The sequence below is a fragment of the Lampetra fluviatilis genome, chromosome 37 (assembly GCF_964198595.1).
Source record: "Lampetra fluviatilis chromosome 37, kcLamFluv1.1, whole genome shotgun sequence".
Taxonomy (NCBI): domain Eukaryota; kingdom Metazoa; phylum Chordata; class Hyperoartia; order Petromyzontiformes; family Petromyzontidae; genus Lampetra; species Lampetra fluviatilis.
Genome location: NC_136311.1, coordinates 9420279 through 9444587, shown reverse-complemented (window position 1 = coordinate 9444587; position 24309 = coordinate 9420279). Strand labels below are relative to the sequence as shown.

General features: G+C 47.3%; 1 protein-coding gene and 4 non-coding genes across 5 annotated transcripts in view; 4 read left to right on the top strand and 1 right to left on the bottom strand.

Annotated features, from left to right (window-relative positions):
* The first annotated feature begins 209 nt into the window (after nucleotides 1-209).
* Nucleotides 210-283, top strand: TRNAN-AUU (transfer RNA asparagine (anticodon AUU)). The gene has a single exon. It is a non-coding gene; the product is annotated as a tRNA-Asn (tRNA).
* Nucleotides 284-759: 476 nt separating this feature from the next.
* On the top strand, nucleotides 760-833 carry TRNAN-GUU (transfer RNA asparagine (anticodon GUU)). The gene has a single exon. It is a non-coding gene; the product is annotated as a tRNA-Asn (tRNA).
* Nucleotides 834-1841: 1008 nt separating this feature from the next.
* Nucleotides 1842-1915, top strand: TRNAN-GUU (transfer RNA asparagine (anticodon GUU)). Its single transcript has one exon. It is a non-coding gene; the product is annotated as a tRNA-Asn (tRNA).
* Nucleotides 1916-2026: 111 nt separating this feature from the next.
* Nucleotides 2027-2100, top strand: TRNAN-GUU (transfer RNA asparagine (anticodon GUU)). Its single transcript has one exon. It is a non-coding gene; the product is annotated as a tRNA-Asn (tRNA).
* A 3143-nt stretch (nucleotides 2101-5243) lies between these two features.
* METTL16 (methyltransferase 16, RNA N6-adenosine) overlaps nucleotides 5244-24309 on the bottom strand; it is a 47733-nt gene continuing 28667 nt past the window's right edge. Inside the window, exons 7-10 of the mRNA XM_078873800.1 lie at nucleotides 17382-17451; nucleotides 11014-11103; nucleotides 10251-10436; nucleotides 5244-9880 (exon numbers count right to left, since the gene is read on the bottom strand). Of these exons, the coding sequence (XP_078729926.1) occupies nucleotides 9185-9880; nucleotides 10251-10436; nucleotides 11014-11103; nucleotides 17382-17451 (1042 nt within the window). The 3' untranslated portion in view covers nucleotides 5244-9184. The remainder of the gene's footprint in view (nucleotides 9881-10250; nucleotides 10437-11013; nucleotides 11104-17381; nucleotides 17452-24309) is intronic.

Below are 24309 nucleotides of genomic sequence, written 5' to 3'. Positions count from 1 at the left end.
CCTGTATTAATTCCTTAAACATGGAACAGCAAGTGGCGTCGTTGAGTTGTCTCTGTGGTGCAATTGGTTAGCGCGTTCAGCTTTTAACCACCCAGAGATGCTGTTTGAAAGTGTATTTTTATTTCACAAAGTCAATACTAGATTAGTTTTTTTCACAGCGAATGTCATTAATTCATTAAACATGGAACAGCAAGTCGCGTTTGGGAGCTGTCTCTGTGGCGCAATTGGTTAGCGCGTTCGGCTATTAACCGAAAGGGTGGTGGTTCAAGCCCACCCAGGGACGAGGTTTTGGGGAGTTTTATTGCTTGCAGAAAGTCTTTTCTCGATTTGTTTTATAAGACAGCGAATATCATTAATTCCTTAGACATGGAACAGCAAGTGGCTTTTTCCAGCGGGTTCTGTGGTGCAATTGGTTCGCATGTTCAGCTGTTCACCGACAGGATGGTAGTTGAAAACCACCCAAGGACGAGATTTCAGAGAGTTTTTTGCTTGTAGAAAGTCTATTTTAGATTCGTTTTTACGACAGCGAATATCATTAATTCCTTCAACATGGAACAGCAATTGGTTCTTTTCAGCTGTCTGTGGCGCATTTGGCCAGCATGTTTTGTTGTGAAGTGTATAGGTTGGTGGTTCAAGCCCACCGAGGGACGCTGTTTGAAAGTGTATTTTTATTCCTCAAAGTCAATACTAGATTCGATTTTAAGACAGCGAATTTAATTAATTCCTTAAACATGGAACAGCAAGTGGCTTCTTGTAGCTGTCTCTGTGGCGCAATTGGTTAGCGCGTTTGGCTGTTAACCGAAAGGTTGGTGGTTCAAGCCCACCCAGGGACGAACTTTTGGAGAGCTTTTTTTGCTTGCAGAAAGTCTATTCTAGATTTGTTTTATAAGACAGCGAATGCCATTAATTTCTTCAACATGGAACAGCAAGTGGCTTCTTGCAGCTGGTTCTGTGGTGCAATTGGTTCGCATGTTCAGCTCTTAACTGACAGGTTGGTGGTTTAAACCCACCCAGAGACCCAGTTTTATTTCACAAAGTCAATACTCGATTCGTTTTTACGATGGCGAATGTCATTAATCCTCAAGAATGGAACAGCAACAAGTGCTTCCTTGTAGCTGTCTCTGTGGCGCAATTGGTGACCAGGTTCAGCTGTTGACCAACAAGGTTGGTGGTTGAAGCCCACCCAGAGCTGCTGTTTGAAAGTGTATTTTTATCTCACAAAGTCAACACGAGATTCGTTTTTACGACAGTGAATGTCATGAATTCCTTCAACATGGAACATCAATAGTTTTTTTTGCAGTTGTCTGTGTGGTGCAATTGGTTAGCGCGTTCTGCTGTTAACCATAAGTTTGGTGGTTCAAGCCGACCCAGCGACGAGGTTTCGGAGAGTTTTTTTCTTGCAGAAAGTCTCTTCTAAATCTGTTTTTTAAGACAGCGAATGTCAACACGTTCCTTCGGAGTGGGCAGGTAGGAACTTGGTTGGACAGCGCATTCGTGCGATCCGTGTGACGCGGCGCGTCACGTGGTGCTGAGCCCGCCCGAAGTGCTCTATGAAATACAAATCGAGGGCGTGGCTATGCACGACAGACAGACAAATAATCCCTGGTGGGCAGTGTGGAACTGTTGTTCCTACCTGTATTAATTCCTTAAACATGGAACAGCAAGTGGCGTCGTTGAGTTGTCTCTGTGGTGCAATTGGTTAGCGCGTTCAGCTTTTAACCACCCAGAGATGCTGTTTGAAAGTGTATTTTTATTTCACAAAGTCAATACTAGATTAGTTTTTTTCACAGCGAATGTCATTAATTCATTAAACATGGAACAGCAAGTCGCGTTTGGGAGTTGTCTCTGTGGCGGAATTGGTAAGCGCGTTCGGCAGTTAACCGAAAGGTTGGTGGTTCAAGCCCACCCAGGGACGAGGTTTTGGGGAGTTTTATTGCTTGCAGAAAGTCTTTTCTCGATTTGTTTTATAAGACAGCGAATATCATTAATTCCTTCAACAGGGAACAGCAAGTGGTTTCTTGTAGCTGTCTCTGTGGCGCAATTGGTTAGCGCGTTCGGCTGTTAACCGAAAGGTTGGTGGTTCAAGCCCACCCAGGGACGAACTTTTGGAGGGGTTTTTTTTTCTTGCAGAAAGTCTCTTCTAAATCTGTTTTTTAAGACAGAGAATGTCAACACGTTCCTTCGGAGTGGGCAGGTAGGAACTTGGTTGGACAGCGCATTCGTGCGATCCGTGTTCACGTGGTGCTGAGCCCGCCCGAAGTGCTCTATGAAATACAAATCGAGGGCGTGGCTATGCACGACAGACAGACAAATAATCCCTGGTGGGCAGTCTGGAACTGTTGTCCCCACCTGTATAACAACTGTATTGGCCCGAAACACGTTCCTTCGGAGTGGGCAGGTAGGAACTTGGTTGGACAGCGCATTCGTGCACGACAGACAGACAAATAATCCCTGGTGGGCAGTGTGGAACCTGTTGTTCCTACCTGTATGTATACAAGATAACTTGACTTTAGGTAGCCAGGCAGACAGCCCCCTGAACTATCGCCCCCCCCCCCTCCCTTAGGCCCCTCCCCCCTTAGGCCCCTCCCCTGACCCCCTTTCCATTAGGCCCCTCCCCTGACCACCCCCCACCCCCCATATCCTCAGGCCCCTCCCCTAACCCCCCTTCTGTTAGGCCCCTCCCCTGAGCACCCCCCCCTCCCATATCCTTAAGCCCCTCCCCTGACCCCCCCTCCCTCAGGGCCCTCCTCTGACCCCCCCCTCAGGCCCCTCCCCTGACCCCCCACCCCTCAGGCCCCTCTCCTGACTCCCCCCTTCCTTAGGCCCCTCCCCTAACCCTCCTCCCTTAGGCACCTCCCCTCTCCGTACCCGGCAGTAGGTCTCCACCAATCAAAGAGCTGTTTACCTGACTCCCCCCTTCCTTAGGCCCCTCCCCTGACCCTCCTCCCTTAGGCACCTCCCCTCTCCGTACCCGGCAGTAGGTCTCCACCAATCAAAGAGCTGTTTGTAAGGTCTCCACCAATCAAAGAGCTGTGTGTATTATATATTATGTACGACAGACAAACAGACAATCAGACAGACAGACAGCTAAATAATCCCTGGTGGGCAGTGTGGAACATTGTTCCTCCCTGTATCAGTCATTCTATTTTTCCGTATCTCAACGTGATGTGTTAAAAGTAGGCAAAACGACAACACACAATTGGCACATCAAACGCTCGTGCAAGTGACGACATGTTTGCCTGTAGAGTAACAGAATTTTAACGTCACAAGTTTGGTCAGATCATCGTGGCCGAAACACCCTGAATATAAATTGGGATGAATTTTGACTGCGAAAACCCCATGTAGGTGTATACATAAATAACGTGAGAATCAGCGTACGGAATGCATAGTTTTTTTAAACTCTAAATTGTATTTGAAAATAACACAAGTCATCCATTTGGTGAAAGGCAATGTGCATGAGTATGCTTGAATGTGGCACGATAGCAGCAAGTATTAGTGTAAAAGAAACATCGTAACATTTTTTTTTTACTAAAAGAGCTGGCTCAAAATTTTTAACGACCAAATCCCAGGCGAATTTTTTTTTTACCAACTGTTCAGAACTTTGTGATAAAGTGACTAAAATTAATTGTCAGCGTAGCAAATATATTCTTAAGCAAAACAGCCAATGGCAATTAAAAAGCGAGCGTAAATGGTGCATTTCGAGGACAACTCTGGCTTTGCAATATGTCACCAACACCGCAGCCAATATTCACTCCGTCGCAGCAATATTCAAACCCCACGCCTGGCTCTGGGAAAACGTTTCCATCGCCGATGGCTTTGCTTACTGCACACCCAACGCGCATCTGAAAAAAACAGTTCTTTCTCCAGCGCCAGAAGTTTCACGGGGGTTTGGTGGGTTTGTTTCCGCAAAATCCGCCATGGCCAACAGGCACCTAACCCCATGCAAAGATGAAAACTCTACCCCCTTGTCTTACGGAGACTACAAACAAAAAAACCACCCAGTTTAAACCAAGCTCTTATTATTCTTGGTTCTTTCGGTAAAGAAAATTTGCTGCGGATTTCACACCTGATGACGATTGCTTGCGTTGCAGTCGAAACGTCGTGAGAATTTGTATTGTTTTATATTTGTATTTTATTATTTCCCTTCTCCGTGACTTTACCGAAAGAACCAAGAATATGAATCCCTGCAGTCACGAAAGCTTTAAATCAAAATTCAATCTCTTGTTGTCCAGCAAAGGAGCGGGGCCGATGTTAATTTCCAAATGTCGTTTTAGGCAGTGGCCGTTCCTTTCTTTGCTAGGGCCGATTGCTCAAAAGCAATGAAGAGCCATTTGCCAGAAACGCCACGTGTAATGAGGTTTTTTTCCCTTCTCAAGGTCACAGTGTTTCTTGTCGAATGTGTCGAGATCTTTAAAGTAAGGCGCCTCCAAAAGCCTCGTTCAATACCTCCTGACCAGGAGTGGAGAGGCGGGGAGGGGAGTTTGCTGTGACAATGGTCAGTGGTTGGTATACATTATATACGATGATAAAATACGTACATGAACAAAATATATACTATATATTTAGACATATAAGCAATGCCACGTTAATGAAACTATTGTCTGTACAGGCAATGAACAAATATTTGGGGACACACACACAACCCAGCTGAAGTTCTGAACCTGTCAAGGGTGCAACCTGCAGTGTAGTGGGGCCGACTGAAATTCGGTTTTCGGTTTCGAAAGTTGGAAAATGGCCTATTTCGGCATAGTTTCGGTTTCGGCCGAAAGTCAGTTTTTAACTTTCGGTTTCGGCCGAAAGTCAATTTTTAACTTTCGGTTTTCAGCCAAAAGTCATTTTTTTACTTTCGGTTTCGGCCGAAAGTCAATTTTTAACTTTCGGTTTCGGCCGAAAGTTAATTTTTTACTTTCGGTCGGCCTCTACTGCAGTGTAACAACCTGACTGTAAGGACTCGCACAGAGGCAGGCCCCGACTCGTTTAAAAACACGACCACCGAACCACAACAATTAATACAAAAAAATAGGAAGCACTCGGGAACGGTAACAAGAACACTGCGGCAGCGAGGAGTTAACGTAGTTCTAGATTTGAAGCTTTCGTGACTGCAGGGATTCCTACTCTTTGTTTTTTTCGGTAAAGTCACGTAGGTAAAACAATTAATAAAATAAATGAAAACAAAATTAAATCGCGACGTTTCGGAGGCAACAAGCCTCCATCAGGTGTAAAAAAAAACCTGATGAGGGAGGCTTGTGTTGCCTCCGAAACGTCGTGATTTAATTTAGTTGTTTTCATTTATTTTATTTTATTGTTTTACCTACGTGAAGTCACGTAGAGGACGGCTGCTTGCGTTGTGGCCGAAACGTCGTGAGAATTATTTTATTATGTTTTATTTTTATTATTTTATTATTTCCCTTCTACGTGACTTTACCGAAAGAACCAAGAAGATGAATCCCTGCTTTAAATCGAAATTTACCTACGTGACTTTACCGAAAAAACCAAAGAGTAGTTAACGTAGTGCGTGACAACCGAGCATCTGAACGACAATGAACTTTCCTCGACGGGGATGAGCGATATGGCGAGGGCTGTTCGCGCAGCATTCGGGGGTGGCGGGGGAATCTCTTGCTCACAATCCGTTGTTCTCGTTTCACTCGTCACGTTTTAACGTCAAAAGAAGCGTCGACACATGCAACTTGGTGAGCGGTGAGATGGACACCGATGCATCGTGGGTAATTTGCCGTTGACGCCACTGCATTAGCATTCGGCTAAACCCCCCCAAAAAACGAGCGTAAATACAAAATCACGTTTTAGTAATGGTGCATAAAACGTTTTTAAAGTGTGTTAAAGTTTCACCCGATGATAACAATGCCAGGATTTTGAGACCACAGTCCTCGTGCACCACCAACGTAAAAATACTGCATCGTGTCCGGAGTGCGCAAGCCAAGACACACACAGACACGTGTGCGTGTGTGACACACGTGCGTGTGCGTGTGTGACACGTCCAATGATAGTTTTGATAATCATGAGCGGGCTTGGCTCTGGGTGAAAGGCTGAGAGTTGACAACCCACTCTCAGCAGCAGCAGGTAGCCCTCTAGCCCCAACACCACACTCTCCCACTGACACATCCTGGGGGTAGAGATTGCCTTTGATGAGCAGACACACGGCGAACGTGTTTGAGTGCAGGGTCGCGCACCCGTCACTGTTTCTGCTAAAAAAAAAACACATTTTCAAGAGGTAACAGATCATAATGAACGTTGAACACTCAATAGACCAAATGCTAAATTCAGTCATAACAGTAAAACGGATGTCCGCTTGACTGAACATTCACATTCTAAATACGTCCGTAGCAAAAGCATTAATAACAAATAAAAGTTGATTTTCAATCTTGCATGCGTAATGGTCACTTGACGATACACGCTCCCCCATCAATGAAGACACCATTTCAGTGGCCAGAACTCGGGAATCTTAGCCAATGCATGCTTACATTTGCATCTAATTTAAAAGGGGTAAAAGCGTAAGATCGGACGAGGTTCGGTGGTGGGGGGGGCGGAACGCGAGGGGTAAAAGCGTCAATGGAAAACCAACAACAAGCAAGGTCGGATCCCCCCACACCACACACGGGGGGGGGGGGGGGACGTTTTAGGTGGGAGAGAGACAGCGGTGGAGGCGGCGATGCTTTGAGGGTTGTGCCGTGGGGGGCACGTGGGGGTGGTGATCGGTTTGTGTGTGGAGGAGGCTCGTGAAGGACGCTGTTGAGCGGTTGGGAGGCAGTCGCCCTCCAGCAACCTCCAGCAGCAACAACTGAGGGCAGAGGAGCGACGCTCACAAGGAGCGGAGCGCCGGGCGGCTAAAATGCAGCAAAAGCTGGCACAGTAGGGGGGTACGGCTGATGCATCTTCTGGTCATCTCAGTCGGTCAACCCATGGCACCTGGGTCTGTCCCGTGACCTCCTCCTGTCAGCGAGCCTTCGACACGTCACGTGGTCTCAAAGTGCACCCGGCCTGGCACGGGCGCCGTGGTGACGTCACCGTCACTTAACAGCGAATGGCGGCTGGTGGTATTGGTGCGTGCGTGTGGATTGCCCTGGTGGGGGCATGGAGCAGAGATGTGCCAGGGGGAGAGTGTGGGGGCGGTGATGCCTAGCACGACGTACAAAATGCGCATTTAATATCAACTTAATTGGTCTTTATAGACGAGGGACTCCACCCCCCCCCCCCCTGCATTGGCGAACTTCTCCAAGTGCCCGGCACTGGAATGGTGTTATAAAAGGCGATGATCAGTGCTTGTCGGTGACCACTGTATGAATAAACGAAGCATAATTAACATTTTGTAAAAGTCGCGTAACAAACGGTTTAACATTTTTGTTTGTTCGAACACTGGCTTCATAGAAACGCAAAGCTAAATGTGGCCAAGCCACCACTCACTCTGCCACGAAAAAAAAAACCTCACACGAATCAAATGCCGAGTGGCAGTAGGCGAGGCCATCAGGGTGACTGACCGTGGGGGCAATTGGCCTCTCTCGGGGACATGAGGCCACTTCGCAATTTAAAACTAAGGACCAAGAGACATCAGGCAGGTGGCAAATATTAGAATAGATGTCGGGTCAATGCAGCCAATAATAATGTAGGTTCCTTTACCTGCGTGATCTGTCACATTGGGTAACCAAGTCAAGCATGGCGTCGGGTTTCAAGGCCCATGTCTGGAATGTGCAACTGCATTGTCATCAAAAGAACAATGCCTTAACAAGGGTAAGTACATGAATTATTTGTCTTAACAATGATCCCTTTTGTTGTGAAGGCCTAGTTCCGATGATATTGGTTTTATTATTTTAAGTTCACAAGAAAAAAAAAAGTCTCATTCAACCCAAGCTGTCGATACACTTCACACAACGAGCCACGAAGGTCTGGTGATCATCAGAATAAACAAAACGCATTCCGACAAAAGGGAGGTCGTCATCTTGTTCTGATGCCTGAAGCCAATTTGATATTTGGTTGGACAAGACAAAGTGGTCTCTCGTGTTTCCTGGGCTTGAGCCTTACATCAGAAATATTAACCGCGGCATCGAAGAGGCTGCGGACTTTGCTTGATGCAATCTCCTCGAGCTTTGGCGTTAAGCGGCTTCACGCCTGGACCGTGTGCGAGACGTCTCAAATCCTTTCCTGAGCCTTCACCTTGATAAGGAGACTCCCCGCTTACTCTAGTCCTTGAAGTAAATGCCCCCTCTTCCTCCTCCTCCTCCTCTAACTACATTCCGACAACACCAGAATTTTTTTAAAATTCGACAAGTGAGATGCAAACGGAGAATTACCACTTGTGAAAAAACCACGGCACCCTTTGGCAACTACAGTTGTTAAGGGAAGATGATAATTTGTTGAGGTGTATTTGCAAGTAAAACATCTTTTTTGACGTAGGATTTGACATCGCTTCGCCAATTGTGAATTAAAATTGCAAATTAAGTCTCGAAACATCCACCGTCCAAGCAGATGCTGTCATCTACAGACATTAACAGGCAAAATAAACTGCATCGTCCGAATGCATGAAAACTGGCCCTACAATAGTGAGGACACAAGCCACTACACTACCCCAACATGGCACACACATGGCATGGCACACAAACATGCTGTCCAGTCTAGCATGTTTCTTTTCTGACATTTTGTTTCACTGTAAGGATGACCTGCAGGTCACCGACAGACAGGTGGATGCGATGCCTGTGTGCGTTTAGATTCAATGTGCATGGATAGGAAAGTGACGGAAAAAAAACTATCGGCCGTCTGTACTAATATTTTTGCCAAGGTACGGACACTCTCTGCCTCCATACATGACAAGCTCCAAAATGCCTCTTTTTAAAAAAATTAACTTTTAGCTTTGGGGAATGTGTCATTTATTACAGCCGATTAACTAAAATATTAACTTTCATCACCAGCATTAACTTCACTATTAAAATTGTTTCAGTAGATTATAATTCGTGTTTTGCTTCAATTTCTTTTGAAATCATGCTGCAAAATTATGTCTTGAAGGCTCCTACAAAGAGAATGACTTCAAATACTTTACCCATAATGGGACCCGTGCAAAAATGCTGGTATATAGCTTGCTTCATGTCGAGAGCAGGGGTGTGTGGGGGGGGGGGTTAACGGATGATAATGGGTGGTGGTGGACAGTCCACACGTGGAGATGGTGTTGCAGGCCATCTTACAATGCCTGCTGCCCTCCTAGCCGGAGCATTTTGTTGCGAAGAGTGCACGACAGCTGGTTAAGCAGTTCACGATGTTGCCCGTCTATCCAGTACATATCAACCGCCACGTCGCCACTACGGCCATGGCCGCCACCGCCGCCCGCAGGCGTCATCCTGCACTCATCCCGCACAACCACCTGGCATTTGAGCACGAATCCACCCGGCGTCGTTCCCTGTGGCTCCTTCGCGAGCGGCTGCCCACTTCCGCCGACGCTCAAATCCGCCGCGTCGCCACTTGCGGCGACGCGCCCTCCTTCCCTTGGTTCGTTGGCCTCCGTGAGCTTGCAAGCAGCCGTGCATTTCCCATTCTTGTGCGGCTCCATCCCATCATCCCTTGAGGACCCCTGACCGCTGCTCTGCTCGTCCTGGTCTGGCTGCTGAGCCGACGACAGTTGTGGCGGTGGCGGCGGCGGCGGCGGTGTTGACGAGGGAGCTGTTGGATCAGATTCGTCGGAACTGCTGTGTTTTGCAGGCGAGTGGCCGTCTTGTTTGAGTGTCGGGGCCTGCGTGGAGCAGCTCTCGAGGAGCTCCGGCGCATCGGTGGTCTGCAGCGACTGCCGGCGTTTGCGACGCAAGTGGATCCACGTGTTCTCTGGAGCCGTGAGCATGAGGCTGACTTCACCCGTCCTGCACGGCACACGCCTGTGTTGCACCTGAGCACACCGGAAGCATTTTCTTTACCAGATTTCAAATATCACCGTGTGAATCGTTTAAAATTAAATGAAAATTGTTCAAATGAAAGATCCATTGCCGCAATCACTTTTAAACTGGATATTCGATGTGGGCAGTAAACCAACTACAGAGCCAGTATCAAACAAAGTTGAGGGTTAAACATCCAGCAGCTGTCTGAACATGTATGCTGCACATTAGTGATTTGTGCACATCACGACGAGCCCAAGAACAGACGTACCTGAAACTTCGAAAAGATTCAATACGCCAAAAAGGATGAATACTACTAATACGTTCGCCGACGACAAAACAACAAAAAAACCCGCAGGTTCAACACACGGCGAACGACGTTACCTTCAACTCGGCGAGGAGCGTCTCAAGATGCACGGCGACTCGCTCCACCGGACTGGGGCGCGGCACGTCGCGAGCGGCCAGCTGCTCCCCCGTGTTGCCGGCTGCGGCGGCGGCGCCGGCGGCGGCAACGAAGAACGTGATCGGCTTTTTCTGATTGTCCAGCTTCCGCCGCTTGACAGGGGGCGACTGTGCAGGGGGGGGGGACAGCAGCACGGAGCCACGATTAAACCCCGGCTTCGTCACCACGGGGTCACACGGAACGACGTCGACGACGCCGACGCGCCTTCGCAAACCGCCGTGCTTTCGCAGCAAGTCGAAACGGAGAGAGAACAGGTCAAAATCCACACGCATAAAATTACAGCTGAAACGTGAGCAAAGAGATCCCCCACCAGCTGAACACCGGGGTTTCCTGCCCTAGCGAATGTTCTCAAACCAAAGGGAGAACAAAACAAAGCTTGAGTGAGGGGTTCAAGTTCATTTATTAGGTATAGCCCTGTGAGCCATTCAGCTCTTGAATCGGGTGCAACCGCAACAAACAAAAAACAAAAACATGAACAAAAAACATCTTAAAGTGAATATGTGACTAAGTGCAAACAGAAAATCCAAGAAAAGACAGCAAAAATATTGCAGAAAAAACACCGTACACCAACGCTGTGTGCAAAAATCCCAGTGGGATGCAAGTCAAACAACAACAACCACAAGACAACTTAGAAGGGGGAGGAGGAGGAGCAGGTGGGAACACGGAGGGGGAGGGGGCTCTGACCGGCACGGCGAGGTTGTGGTGGAAGCTCCAGGCGAGGGCCCAGCGCATAGTGCGACCTTGGCAGAACGTGGTGGTGGTTATTCGTGGCACCTGCCCAAACAAAACACACAAACATGACACACGCAAAAAAAACACATGCACACAATTACACACAAAAACATGCACGCACACAAAGATAAAGATCCCCCATATAGCCTTAACAGACTGTAGGGGCAAGTGCTGTTAGGAAGCACCTATGAAGGCCGGAACGGTATACGAACGAGGGGGTGGGTGGCCAGCACCACGCCCGACCGCCTTTGTCTCCCCAGTGGCGATGTTTACACACCGCACCAGGTACTCATTTAAGGCTGAGTCGACCTAGAGGAGGCCCAGGACCGGTTCAGATAATCGTCATTGGTGTTTGCCATGAGCGGGAATCGAACCCGGGTCGCCAGGTTCATAGCGCAGCGCGCTAACCGCTACACTACCGCACGCACACACACACACACAAACATGCATGCACACACAAACACACAAACATCCACACAAGTTTAACACTTAGGCTTTCACGGCCAATATTATCCATGATAGAAGTTTTTGGGTTAGATCGCGAAAATGTAAATGTGTCGTTAAACGCGCCACCACCTGACAGCCAATAAGTAAGGTTTGTCGCGTAAAAAAAACATGCCAATTGGTTACTAGTACTGCTAGTATGTAAACAAAACAAGCCAATTATTTACTAGTACTACTAATAGTAGTACTGGCATGTTTAGTTTATGTGACGGACCTTACTAATTGGCTTTTGGTCGGGTGGTGGCGGGTTTAACACCACATTCATATTCATGCCATCTAACACAAAAACATCTGTTAAGGATGCACACATAAAACGACCCCCCCCCCCCATTTAGCCTCTCACAAACTGTTGGGGAAAATCCTGGATCAGGTACGCATTTAAAGCAAAGTGAACCGAGAAAAGGCCCCAAAAATCAGTTCAGATATTGCTTTCCTCTGACGTTAACCGTGGCCACACACGCGTGCAATGATTAAGAGAAGATTCACTTTTGGGAGGTGTTCTTAGTGAACGCACCTTTTGTCGTGCCAGTATCGTAGCACAGCCAGCTCTCAAATGGGGTTTGCCTGCGCAGAGAATCCATACAAAGTGCGCCTGCGGGCGTGCATTCGCTTCCTCACCAGGGGCAACGTATGGGACTGGCGAACCCCCGTCGGTAATTATTTAAGCAAAATCTCCTACGTGCAAATATCAGCACAATGTGCACGTAAAGCTCCCACCACCCTATCGCCCCCCCCCCACCACACCACGTTTTTCACCAGATCCTCCCTGCTAAAAAGACATGTTGTGATGGTGGCCGTTCTCACCCGCCGCAAAGGATTTGATGAATCGATTGAAACCAACAACAACCTTCGAGTGAAAATATGAAAATGAAACAAACACACACGACAATTAAATACTTGGGCCTAATTTTCGCGAGTGCAGTGCGTGCAAATGTACACTGCCACTTGATTAGGCGTCGACTTCTACTGGTTCACGATTGATTAATTTGTCGATTAAAACTGATTATTACACTAACGATACAAGCATCAATTAACTACATTTTACGATGTTACAATTATACTAAGGGAGCAATAAAAAAAGATTGTACAAACAAAAGAGTTCATGTGAGAATACTAATGACCCTTAAATTCTGACAATTCATTGAATCGCCGCTGGAGAGGGGGGTCAAACCAGTACACGCCTTACAACAACTGCCATTCGTCACTACGTGGCGGTGACATCACTACGGCGCTTGTGCCAGGCTGTGTGCACTTTGAGGCCACGTGAAGTGTCGAAGGCTCGCTGAAGAGGTTACGGGTCAGACCCAGGTGCGAGGGGTTGGCTGACCGAGATGACCAGAAGATGCATCAGCCGATGCATGCCTTGCTACCACACTGACAGCCATTCACACACTAAAAGGCTACAAAGCGAACCGCTTGTGGGGCCCAGCCACCTAACAACAGATTTTGAAATATCCCTGAGTTTGACGAAACGGCAGAGAGAGAGAGAGCTGCCTTATCGCTGCATCCCCCATTATTGATTTTGTCACTCTGCCTCCGTGCGCCTGTGAGTCGTCTGGCCATCGGTGCTGTTCGCCACTTTTATAAACCAAAATCACAACTGGGGTAAAATTCCCATCACAATCGAAGCCGGTCAACATGGCATGGCTACAGACTGGAGTAACAGTGTCAAGGATATTGCGTGTGCTGTCAAGTTTTTCTTTGTGTGGCCGTTATGGCAATTTTGCACAGAGGAATCTCCCACTGGCTTCATTAAGGGTGTCTAGAATTATGAAAAAGTCGGGAATTTTATTAAATGTAGTCGTGGTAACCGTAGCGTTTATTATTTATCTTGATTAGAAGCTTTCGTGACTGCAGGAATTCATACTCTTAGGTTCTTTCGGTAAAGTTATAAATAATAGATCACGACGTTTCGATCGCAACAACAAGCGATCGTCCGCAGGTGAAAGAAAGAAACATGCCTCTGTGACGAGGCATTATATAGAGGGGGGGGGGGGAGGCCGCAAAGGGGCGAGAGGGTGGGGATACAATTCAAAGAGGGCTTTGGTGAAAGACAGAAAAGAAATGTGACAAGGAGGCTAAGATATAAAACTTAACAAAATGTAGAAATGTAATGCAACTCAGAGAGTCGGCTAACACAACAGTTAACACTTTACCTGGTTGATCCAGTCCTTCCAAAAATGGCTCAATTTTGCATCCATCTTCGGCCGAGTTGTATAGAAAACTATGTAAATAGTAATTATTCAATAATGAAATGAATAAATCTCAAAGTGGTGAAATTGGTTGTGGAATTGTACACAGAGGGATGTCCCGCAAGCTTCGTTAAAGGTGTCCACAGCATTACTAAGCATTTAGGAATGCAGGTAATGTAATGAATGAATACATTACTCTGAATTTAGCCTATACACTGGCATACAATGATATAAACCATGTGGTGAGTGCTATAAGATATGCCTAACCTTCAAAAATCCTGCAAAAAACCCATTCCAGGCTACGGGGGCTGGGAATTGGCTTCAACTCGGATGAGGACACGAGCAACCTTGAAAATACTCACACAGAGGCCATCAAATAGCGCACGCAGAGACTTGTAACCAGAGCAATCAAAGGCCGCGTTAAAACTGATTGTGATAACTTTGCCTTAGATTAACTATTCACAGAGCCAATTTGACAAGACGGCTGCAATGACACCGCAATCGTAACATTTCACGCACACTGCCAGGTTTGAAGAAAGGATTGTGCTGTTTTTTGCACCCTTGAATAGAATTCCACATCAATTTCTTAATAGCCTTATTTTAAATGTGTTCACGAGCAAGGCCGATTTAAGAAAGGTTTCTCGAACACCGACAACATCCGTATTTAAAATCAGATTTTGATAGAAGGAAGGAAAAAAAGCAGAAATAAAATCACAAATACCTAGAGCTTATGTCGCGTGAGAAAACTAAACAGCCAAACCTCAGCTGCGAGAGACGTTTCAGTCTGGCACGATACAAGATGCACTGCAGCATTAGCCAGAGAGGTAGAAGCTTATCATAGGCAAATTCAAATTCTTTGGTTCTTTCGGTAAAGTCACGTAGATAGAATAATAATAAAAATAAAATATAGTGAATAAAATAAAGTGAATGGTATGCAACTTCAAAAAATCAAGGTGAGGAAGTAGCCAACTTTCGACCGACTACGACGAAATCAGCCGGAACGCACCAAAATCCCATCAGACCGCGGAAGCCCAGCAGGGTTGAGAGCCTGGATCGTGCTTGGATGGGGGGGGAACACCACGCACAGATTGTAGTAGGGCTTGCCGGGCTACGCTGTAAGGCAGCAGGTGACAATGCAGCAAAATCCAGCGCTGTACCGTGTTTCTATGCTATTGTGTCTATGTTGCCCACCTTCACCAGCCAGCACGAACCAGCGTGGTGAAGTAAAGTCATACTCTTAGTTCTTTCGGTAAAGTCATGTAGGTAAAAAAGTGAAATTAAAATTAATTAAAAATAAAAACAATAAAATCATGACGTTTCGGAGGCAACACAAGCTTCCATCTTCAGGTGAAACTGTCACAGCAAAATATCTGTATCAAGTGACTTTACGGAAAGAACTAAGAGTATGAATCCTTGCAGTCACGAAAGCTTCAAATCTAGAAAGAAGTAAAGTCAAACAAACCCCCAAAATAATCACACGCAGAATGGGCAGGGCCTCATCCCGCAATGGACTGAAAACCACGTGTCTACATGTGGGTAAGCAAAACACGAAAATGCCAAGAGAAACAACGAGACAAAATGGGTATGCCCACTTTCATCGATTCAATTACGAGCACAGTACTAGAAAGGCCATTGAAAGTGAGGGAAAGGTTAAGAAGCAGAGAACAAATTAGGTGAAAGCACACAATATCAAAAGGATAAATAGCAAGAGCAATCAGAGAATGCAACACGTGCACGATTACAGATGTCACAAGCAAGCAACTGGGGACACGATAGAAGCAAAACGGTAGATTGGCAATTGATAAATGTGAGCCCTTGGAGAGGAAGATGCAAGCGTAACGCATCACAGAGATGGAAGCTTAAATTTAAATTTCGATTTAAAGCTTTCGTGACTGCAGGGATTCATCTTCTTGGTTCTTTCGGTAAAGTCACGTAGAAGGGAAGTAATAAAATAATAAAAATAAAACATAATAAAATAATTCTCACGACGTTTCGGCCACAACGCAAGCAGCCGTCCTCAGGTGAAACCAGGTCTGTCGAGGCGACAGCGTCTGAATGAAACAGCACACGTGCTTGGAGCATATATATACGCTGTCGCCTCGACAGACCTGGTTTCACCTGAGGACGGCTGCTTGCGTTGTGGCCGAAACGTCGTGAGAATTATTTTATTATGTTTTATTTTTATTATTTTATAACTTCCCTTCTACGTGACTTTACCGAAAGAACCAAGAAGCTTAAATTTAGTGAAGGAATGTTCCGCACATCTCTTTCACCACATCATCAGCCAAGATCGATCGACTGCTGTACACGATGGCTCCCGAGAGCCATCGCAATACCTCACAGTCCTGCAAAATGCGGATCTCTATTCCAAAATAATTCACGCATCCCAGGCCTAACATTGCTTTTTCCGGCGAAGAGAAATCAGTTCCTGATGGTGCACTTGAGTCAGAGCTCCTGGTGCCAAAAGCGCTCAATGAACTACGGAGAGGTGCAGCCTTGCAACTGCACAACACGACAAAGACGAACACATGGATCGCAGGCCTATTAACAATGTTTTTTATTTAATCTTTACAGCACTTTGAATGGCATCCTTTGCACGAAATAGTGCAATAGAAAGACTTGATTGATTGATATGCAAAAAAAGTGCACGGGCTTGGGCAGGACACATGGCGAGAAAGGACGATTGCCGTTGGTCGATACCAAAAGATGGGATTGGCGGCCAAAGGGGAGGGGAATATACAACCCTGTGGGGACATCCTCAATGCAATGGTAGTGCAAGAACTGGACGCACCATTGTATCACAAGATCAGGGAGGCCTTCATCCAACAGTAGGTGGATCACGGCCAATGGTTATGATGAAGTGGAATGGGGCGATTGAATAAAGGACATGAAGAGACTTCTAAAAGGGTGCAGAGCAGCTGGTGGTCACAGTTTGATTTCTCATATCCCTCAGCAGGCTCCTATCGAAGTGCAGCTGCCTCTGCCCTTACCTGCACTCCCCTCGCCCCTCCCCTCGCCCCTCCCCACCCCAACAATGACACGGCCCTGGTCGCCAAATCTATACTTTATGTACGAATTGATTTTGCTCTTAGGGAGTACGGCCCGAAGAACAAGAGCGGCGCGTTCCGTCGTGCGCGGCAATTATCAAATATGTTGCGTGACACATTGGGTCTGTAATGCTCAATTCAACTTGGAATAATAATGAGAGCACGGGCAGGTAAAGTAAGGAGGGGTGAGTCTGTGCCATGTGTTGTGTGCAATACTTGCGGTTGCATCCAGCGATGGTAACCTACCGAGCGTTGTAGGAAAATACTAAGCGTCGTTTGACCGCGCTGCTGGATGAAATTCCGATCAATTGGTTTTTTTTTATTTGTGCGCGCTTGCAATGCCAGAGCACGGCAAAGGTAAAATGTGTGAAGAGTTCGCAATCGCGTAAAATGTGAGAGACAAGCGGCAGAGCGATGACTCGATCGAGCACCTCCGTCTTTGGGCAGTAGCGTGAAGACAACAACGCGGTAATGAGAGCAACCGCCAGAGCGCGGACCGCAAATAGGCGATGCAAATGAGGTGCTTAACGAATGAAGACAACACTTGTTATTTTGCAAAAAAAAAATTTACACTCACCCCGCATCTCCGTAGCTCCTCCTTCAACGGTGCCAGACTGCACTTTTTACCCAGCATGCACGTGTACCACCTGGGATAAAAGAGAGAGACAGGAGAGTGCACTCTAAAAATCAGCGGGGTTGCTGGCCGCACATTTCACCCGACACGCGCGACACCTCCAACAAATGCACAAAGACCGCTGGCGTAATTCGCACATCGCGCTGGGGACACCTCGCCTGGCTCTCACGTGCAGCACCCGCGGTTCCACACGGACGCGACAGTGCACTCTCCCAGCAGGGAGCCGTCTATGTTGGGCAGATTCATGCCCTGCTCAATTGAACTGCTTCGCTTACAGAGTCCGCCCCACGCTGTTCGGAGCACTCGCGATAGCGTACCGACCAGGAACGTGGACACCGACAAATGAGATGGATTAAAAGCTGAAGCGTCCAAGGAAGCTTCCAATTATACCGAGACGCAGAAATAGGTGCACGTGAATCGGAGAACAAATGGAAATTAAGAGACATTTATAGTTAAGGTGAGTTAATGGGCCTGGGCAGGGAACATTGCTGGAAGGGATATGCTGGCCGATGGATGAAACTGGCGATTGAATTACAGCCAACGGAAAGAACGAGCCCAAGAGGATGCCCATCAGCTCGTGTGCACGAGTGAGATGGATTGTGGCATCGCAGGACCGCGAGGGTGATGCCGTTGGCATGGCGAGGGCCTTCATCCAGCAGTGGGTAGAGCATCTCTGATGATGACAATGATGGTGGTGTTCATCAATGTATCGCACCTAAACCATCAAGCTGAAGTAGCATCAGCTGCTGCACATGAGCCGATTTCATTGCTGCACCTCTGCGGTGGACATCCCCTTTGGGGCGAGTTTGCGCCTTTCACCGTCACTCCTTTGTTAGCCTCGATCACTCGCCGTCATTCCATCTTAACGACTTGTTCTGCCGAAACCCACTTTACTTGTCTTCGCGGCCAACGCAACGTCTCTGACTTGCGAATGTTTTCCCCCCTCTTATAAGTGTACGCTTTCTAGCACGGCCGACGACATCCGCAGCTATGCATGGCTGAGAATGTGCTTCCCGCGTTAGTCAGCGGCGTAGCGGCGTCAGGGGTAGAAACATTGAGCGCGGGCAAGTGTCGCGTTCTGCACACAACGGTAAGTGGCGGAGTGAGATACGCGGGGGGATAGGAGGGGTGGGCGGTATGGTGTGGCAAACCACACGATTCTGTGGCCTTTTGGCAGGCTCTTTAGTTAAGGGGGAGGGGGGGCAGTGACCCTGCTGCGTATAAAAGACACTGAAAATGACACTCAGCAGGTAGGGGGGGGAAACAATAAACATTGGAGGATCTTAATCGTGTGTGGGGCAAAAAAAACAAAGGGCGTTTTTTGTTGAAATTTATAAGCGATAAAACGACAGAGTCAGTGTCGTCAAGCACCAATTTGGCCATTTCTCCGCCGAATTTTAGCAGAAATGCAGTGGGCCCCCCCAAAAAAAACAATTCGGACTCTCAATTTGTGAATAAAGCGCTGCGAGACGCTCCGGCGTAAAGGGCGCAAGATAAAAAAAAACCTAATATTTGTTATTAACGGACAATGGACTATGCAAGTTGCCAATTATAAAATGAGATAACTTAAACAAGCGCAAGAAAGAGGCAATTAACCCGAGGGTACGGGGGCAGTCCTCCCAAGGCACTCGACTGCTTACACCCGGCCGTGCTGCTGCCACCGCGTAAACACGTCGCGAAGAATGCAACGAGGAAATCCACGGCAAGATTATTTCACGTCGCCCGTGCGGTGCCGGAGGGGGGGGGGACTGGGGGGAACGGGGCCGGGTGGCGGTGGGAGCGGGCGGCAGCGTGCGATGCCGAGGAGAGCCTGCGGATTGACGCGACGGGGGAGTGGGTAGTGGGGGGGGCAACCGTCTAGAAGGTGGGGGGGGGCGGTGGTGGGGAGGGCTCCTCCAGACGCCGTCTGCATAATCCGGTCACCAGCCACAGCCCCGCTGTGCCGCGTCAGCCGTCACAGCTGCGTCCGTCTCTTTTATTATTTTATTTCTTTAATTAAAAGCTTCCCGCCTTTGGCGCTTTATAATGGCCACCGCGTTAATCCCTTAAAAAAAAACACATCTCAACAGCCCTGACCCCACGCCACGCCACGCCGCTTTGTCGATTGACCCGACAAAGTTTGGCTGGGCAGGTTTGCAGCGTGGTGGCGTGCTCAACGGGAAGGCTGCTGGTACAGAGTCCTGGGGTGCAATTCCCACAGCTGCCAGAGAAAATTTGGAGCGGATTTACCCCGGCGCTGTTGCAATGCAAGCAGATCCCGTGTCATCGTCTGCCAGGGTTGGACGTGTTTTCTGAACAAAACGCAACTTTCTTATTGGCGAACAGGAGCTGGAGGTATTTTCATTGACCAGATTCGTCCTCTCGGAACTCGGCAGCACACCGTCCTCGGTTTTTGTCTACCGTGGATTCATAGGCAAAACGTATTTTTCAAAAATGTGTTCTCAAACGCCTTCACAACGGCCAAAAATGCATCAACTGCTATTTGTACAAACCCGACGCAGTGTACCGGCGTACTTGACCGGAGCACACACGCACAAAGGTACCTACCAAATGACAAAGGCAAATATTTCCCGCAAATGCAACGGCTCCCATCAGCGGATGAAGCATGTCGGAACGCCGTGCAGAATTCGTTGTCCATCTGCCAATTTAATTCCCTGGCACCGACATGATGAGCGCGCCCCGGCTCTCCTTAACAAGAATACCGTCACTTTAAAAGCTGCCCGAGGTGCTTCCGTGGCTCCACATTCGGTTGGAACTTTTACGATTTCTCAATTATAAGTGTGCCTATCAAAGTGAAGCTTGAGGCATTCGCCAACACTCACGAAAGAAAAAAAGGGTTTCCGATTTTCTTTTTGTATTACTTTTTTGTTTGATCATCTTTGCTTGGGAAAAAAAGTGACGTTGAAATGTTAATGTATTTTTTGTAAAAAGAATGCCATTGAAAACGTGCGCGCATGTCTAGGGGGTTTATACCACTTATATGCGTGCACTCAAGACTTCCTTGCCCTGTGGCTGTGCCCTCAAATAAAATACCCGGCACAAATATGTCTTTTAATTTGAATCCAGAATCGTTTTTCCTTCTTGCACAGTAGCAATGGCAGAGCAGCGGACGTGTGGCACACGTGGCTGTCACACAGATCACACTGGGTTGCAGACCGCAAAAAAGAAGCTCATTTAACGGCTGCGCTTACGCATATCCGTTTAACAGGAGCGGCCAGCGCGGGAATGCGAGGAATACAGTCACGTGAGCACGTGTAACCAATCGTGATTTTGACTATTAGTGAAAGTCAGGATTCCACGCCTTTTGACGTTTTCCTTTGATGCAAAAATCAGCGATGGAAAGAGAAAAGCATATCCGTGTGCAGCATGGGCACACTCTTCTAGATGCGAGCTGACCTCGTGAGGATTTGGCTGAAGGAGGATTTCTCCGACAACTCTGGCTGTCGCCTGATACCGGTTGCAATTACGGGCGAAACGTCACTGTACTCGAATTGTAGATGTTGTGGGTTTACCCTCTAACACGCCGGGTGTGCTGAACTAGTCACGAATTGGCAGGTTTTGTTTACGTGACAAACCTTACTACACTGGCTGTATCGGGTGGTGACAGGTTTAACGACACATTTATATTCACGTGATCTAACCCAAAAACCTCTTGCGGATAATCGAGGTCGCGAAAGCCGACGTGTTAGCAGGCTTTATTTAGCAGGTTATCTGTACGCAATGTCTGGTCCAAGTGGTGCAAGTGCATAACTATGCAGAGAAGAGATCTCAAGTTTGGAGATGAGCAAATGCGAAAATTATTGATCAGTTAAATCGGCAACTATTTAAAAAATATGAGGCCACTGGGTACGCTGCCTCCAGGCTGCGGTTAACTCAACCAAGTGCACACCCGGTGTGACACGGTGGCTCGTGATACGTGGTGATATATGGTCTGTTTATTAATCCAAGCAATATGCAATTAAGTATATTTTTTATTCGATTACCTTAAGCAAAAAATTAGTTCCCTACCCCACACCCCCCTCTCTGTCTCTCCTCCCTGGCTCCTCCCCCCCCTCTCTTACCTATATAGCCTCTTGTCACAGCAGCCCTTTCGCCCTCTTCAGCAATTGTTTATTGCTGTGGTTGTCCCACCTGATGACGGACGCTTGTGTTGCGCCCGAAACGTCGTGATTGAATTAATTTTATTTCTACCTACGTGACTTTACCCAAATAACCAAATGGATTCCTGCAGTCATGAAAGCTTCAAATCAGGAAAAAATGAATTCATTACTTTAACCAGACGCCTGCTGCAGCAGCCCTCGAGATGGGCAAGCACATGATATCGCCCAGTGGGCGTGATGGGGGGGGAGGGGGGCGGCCGCAGTTGCTGTTCACCAAGTTTCGATTTCCACGCCTGGAAATGAGACCTGGAAGCCGTCGCTGCTGCGAGGGGGAGAACGACCACGCGGCCCAAGTCTCACCTGCTGTCGGCGGCGATGCACGAACACGCACGAACACGCACAAAGCACGCCACATTTGTCCCGAACATCGCTGCCCGAATGGAACGGTAATGCATTTAATAGGCTAACATTGTAGGCCAGTGGCCTTTCTTCAGATTAAGCTAAAATAATAGACATTTTTACGATACAAGGCAGTGTTAATAATGAATGCGTTGAGATTCTGTTGTTGTTAATGTGTGCGCTGTGTAATGTATTATTAATCGTAACGGTAATACAGTTACAAATCTGGTTGATAAGAGCAATATATGTGGACAGTCGTAGGACTTGAAAATTAATGAGCACTCCACGGAAAGCCATCTTTCAATTTATGCGAACCGGGCACGGAAGACGCGGGCACACAACTAATGCCTAAAGTGGCACTTTACTCCCCCGTAGGTGCAGAGAAAAACAAACCCCCGCTTTAAATGAAAAAAAAAGGACGTCATTTCCCGTATTGCCGAGTGCAGGCGGCATTCTGCAAGCGCTTGTGAAATCATCCGGAGTTAAGACTTCCCACCGGCGGAGTAGAGAACAGTAAAACAAAAAAGGGGGCTTTGCACGCATTCTACAGGTCCCACTGCACTGACCCATTCAGTCGCCCAAGACCTGCCCCCGTGGCAGCCTCACCCGCCCTACATTCATTATTGTTTTTATGCATTTATTTATTTTATGAATCGTGGTTACAATGTGTCAGGTTCTTGTTTGTCCTATATGTGTTCCTCCTAATGGTCTCTTGAAGCCATTCCGAGCGTGCATCTTTTCACACTGCTGTGCCGCTTCAGGCCTTTGTGGCGTGCTCTTTGTGTGCCGTATACTACGGAGCATACATTTCGGTGTGGAGGGTGAATGGCTGTACCTTAAAATTGGTTGCCCTTTAGACAGCTCACAAAGCAAGATCTATAGGGTGTGAATTAAGCACCAACAGGCCATGTCTGACCTAGGCTTGGGTCTGAATACTCTAAGATACATGGATACTGAACCTTCTATGCATTACCAAGGAGGGCTAAGGAAGGGAGCCAACATTAATCAATTAACAAAAGCTGGGCGGCCAAGGGGGAAAACGCGACAGAGAGTACAAACGTCCACCGTGGCGATGGAGCAACACAATTATCCGCTATGCAAATGCGAGGTGGATTGTGGCCACGCCGGCAAAGGCGTGGGGAGGCCCTTCAATCCGTGACGTTGAGTCGAGATTCTTTCTCTGCCCACAGATACGGCGTTCCTCTCTGTTCTGAGCCAGCGATGTAAAAGTCCACATGTCCATTGCAGTAAGTCGGCTCAAGTTTATTTTTTTGTATAACCAGGTAAAAAGTCAAGAGACAAGAATAGTCTAAATTTCGATTTAAAGCTTTCGCGACTGCAGGGATTCATCTTCTTGGTTCTTTCGGTAAAGTCACGTAGAATGGAAATAATAAAAAAATAATAAAAAATTATATTATGAAACTTTTTTTTACGCTTTATTTTTATTATTTTATTCTTTCCATTCTACGTGACTTTACCGAAAGAACCAAGAAGAATAGTCTCAATTTGCAAAAGTCAATCGGGTCGGAGATCCTCTCCCCATAGGGGCCACAGTTGTGACTTTGCCATGAGGTGGAAACCCATTTTTTTATCATCCCCCGCAGTGGTGGCATGCTCAACAAAACCTCCAGCTCGCAAGATTTCACAGTCACCCATCCAAATAAGCCCTACGTTAGAAATTGCCGAGCCAGGGGGGGCGACGACGTCGTTTAATCTTGATCGACTTCGTGAAAAAGCCCGAGTTGACCAAGCTTGCAAACCCTGTGCTGCTTGGAATCGTATTATTAAAGTAATACACCTTACAATTGTGTGCCCCGTAAAGGCATCACATACTAATTAACTGCGATTAGAAATCTATTGTTATGTAACCACAATAAACCCCCTCTCTGCTCTCCGCACCAGTTTGGCTCACCGTGATGACGTTTCCTTTCTCAATTTAAGATCGTAAGCAGGTGGATCTCGTCACAATTCGGGCAACATTACCTGATGATGCTGGGTGTAATTACCAGCGCAACGGCACGCTACTCAAATTGTAAATGTTGTGGCTTTACTCTCCAACACGACGGTGGGTTGACGTAGTAACTAAATATTGGCCCGTTCTGTTAACGTGACATTACTAATTGGCTGCGTCGGGTGGTGGCGAGTTAACAACATATTTATACTTACACGATCTAACCCAAAAAAAAAAAAATTTTTATGAACTTGTAACCCTGTCCAGACAATGTGAATCGCTGTGGACCTGTACAAATTTTAGTTTCTATACTTAAAACTGGACTTAGACCAGGCCGGCAGAGGCTGTATTTATAAAATGTTTAAATCGGCAGGCAGAAGGGGAACCAGTCGTTTTCCGGCTTTGCTCGCAGCGACTTCGA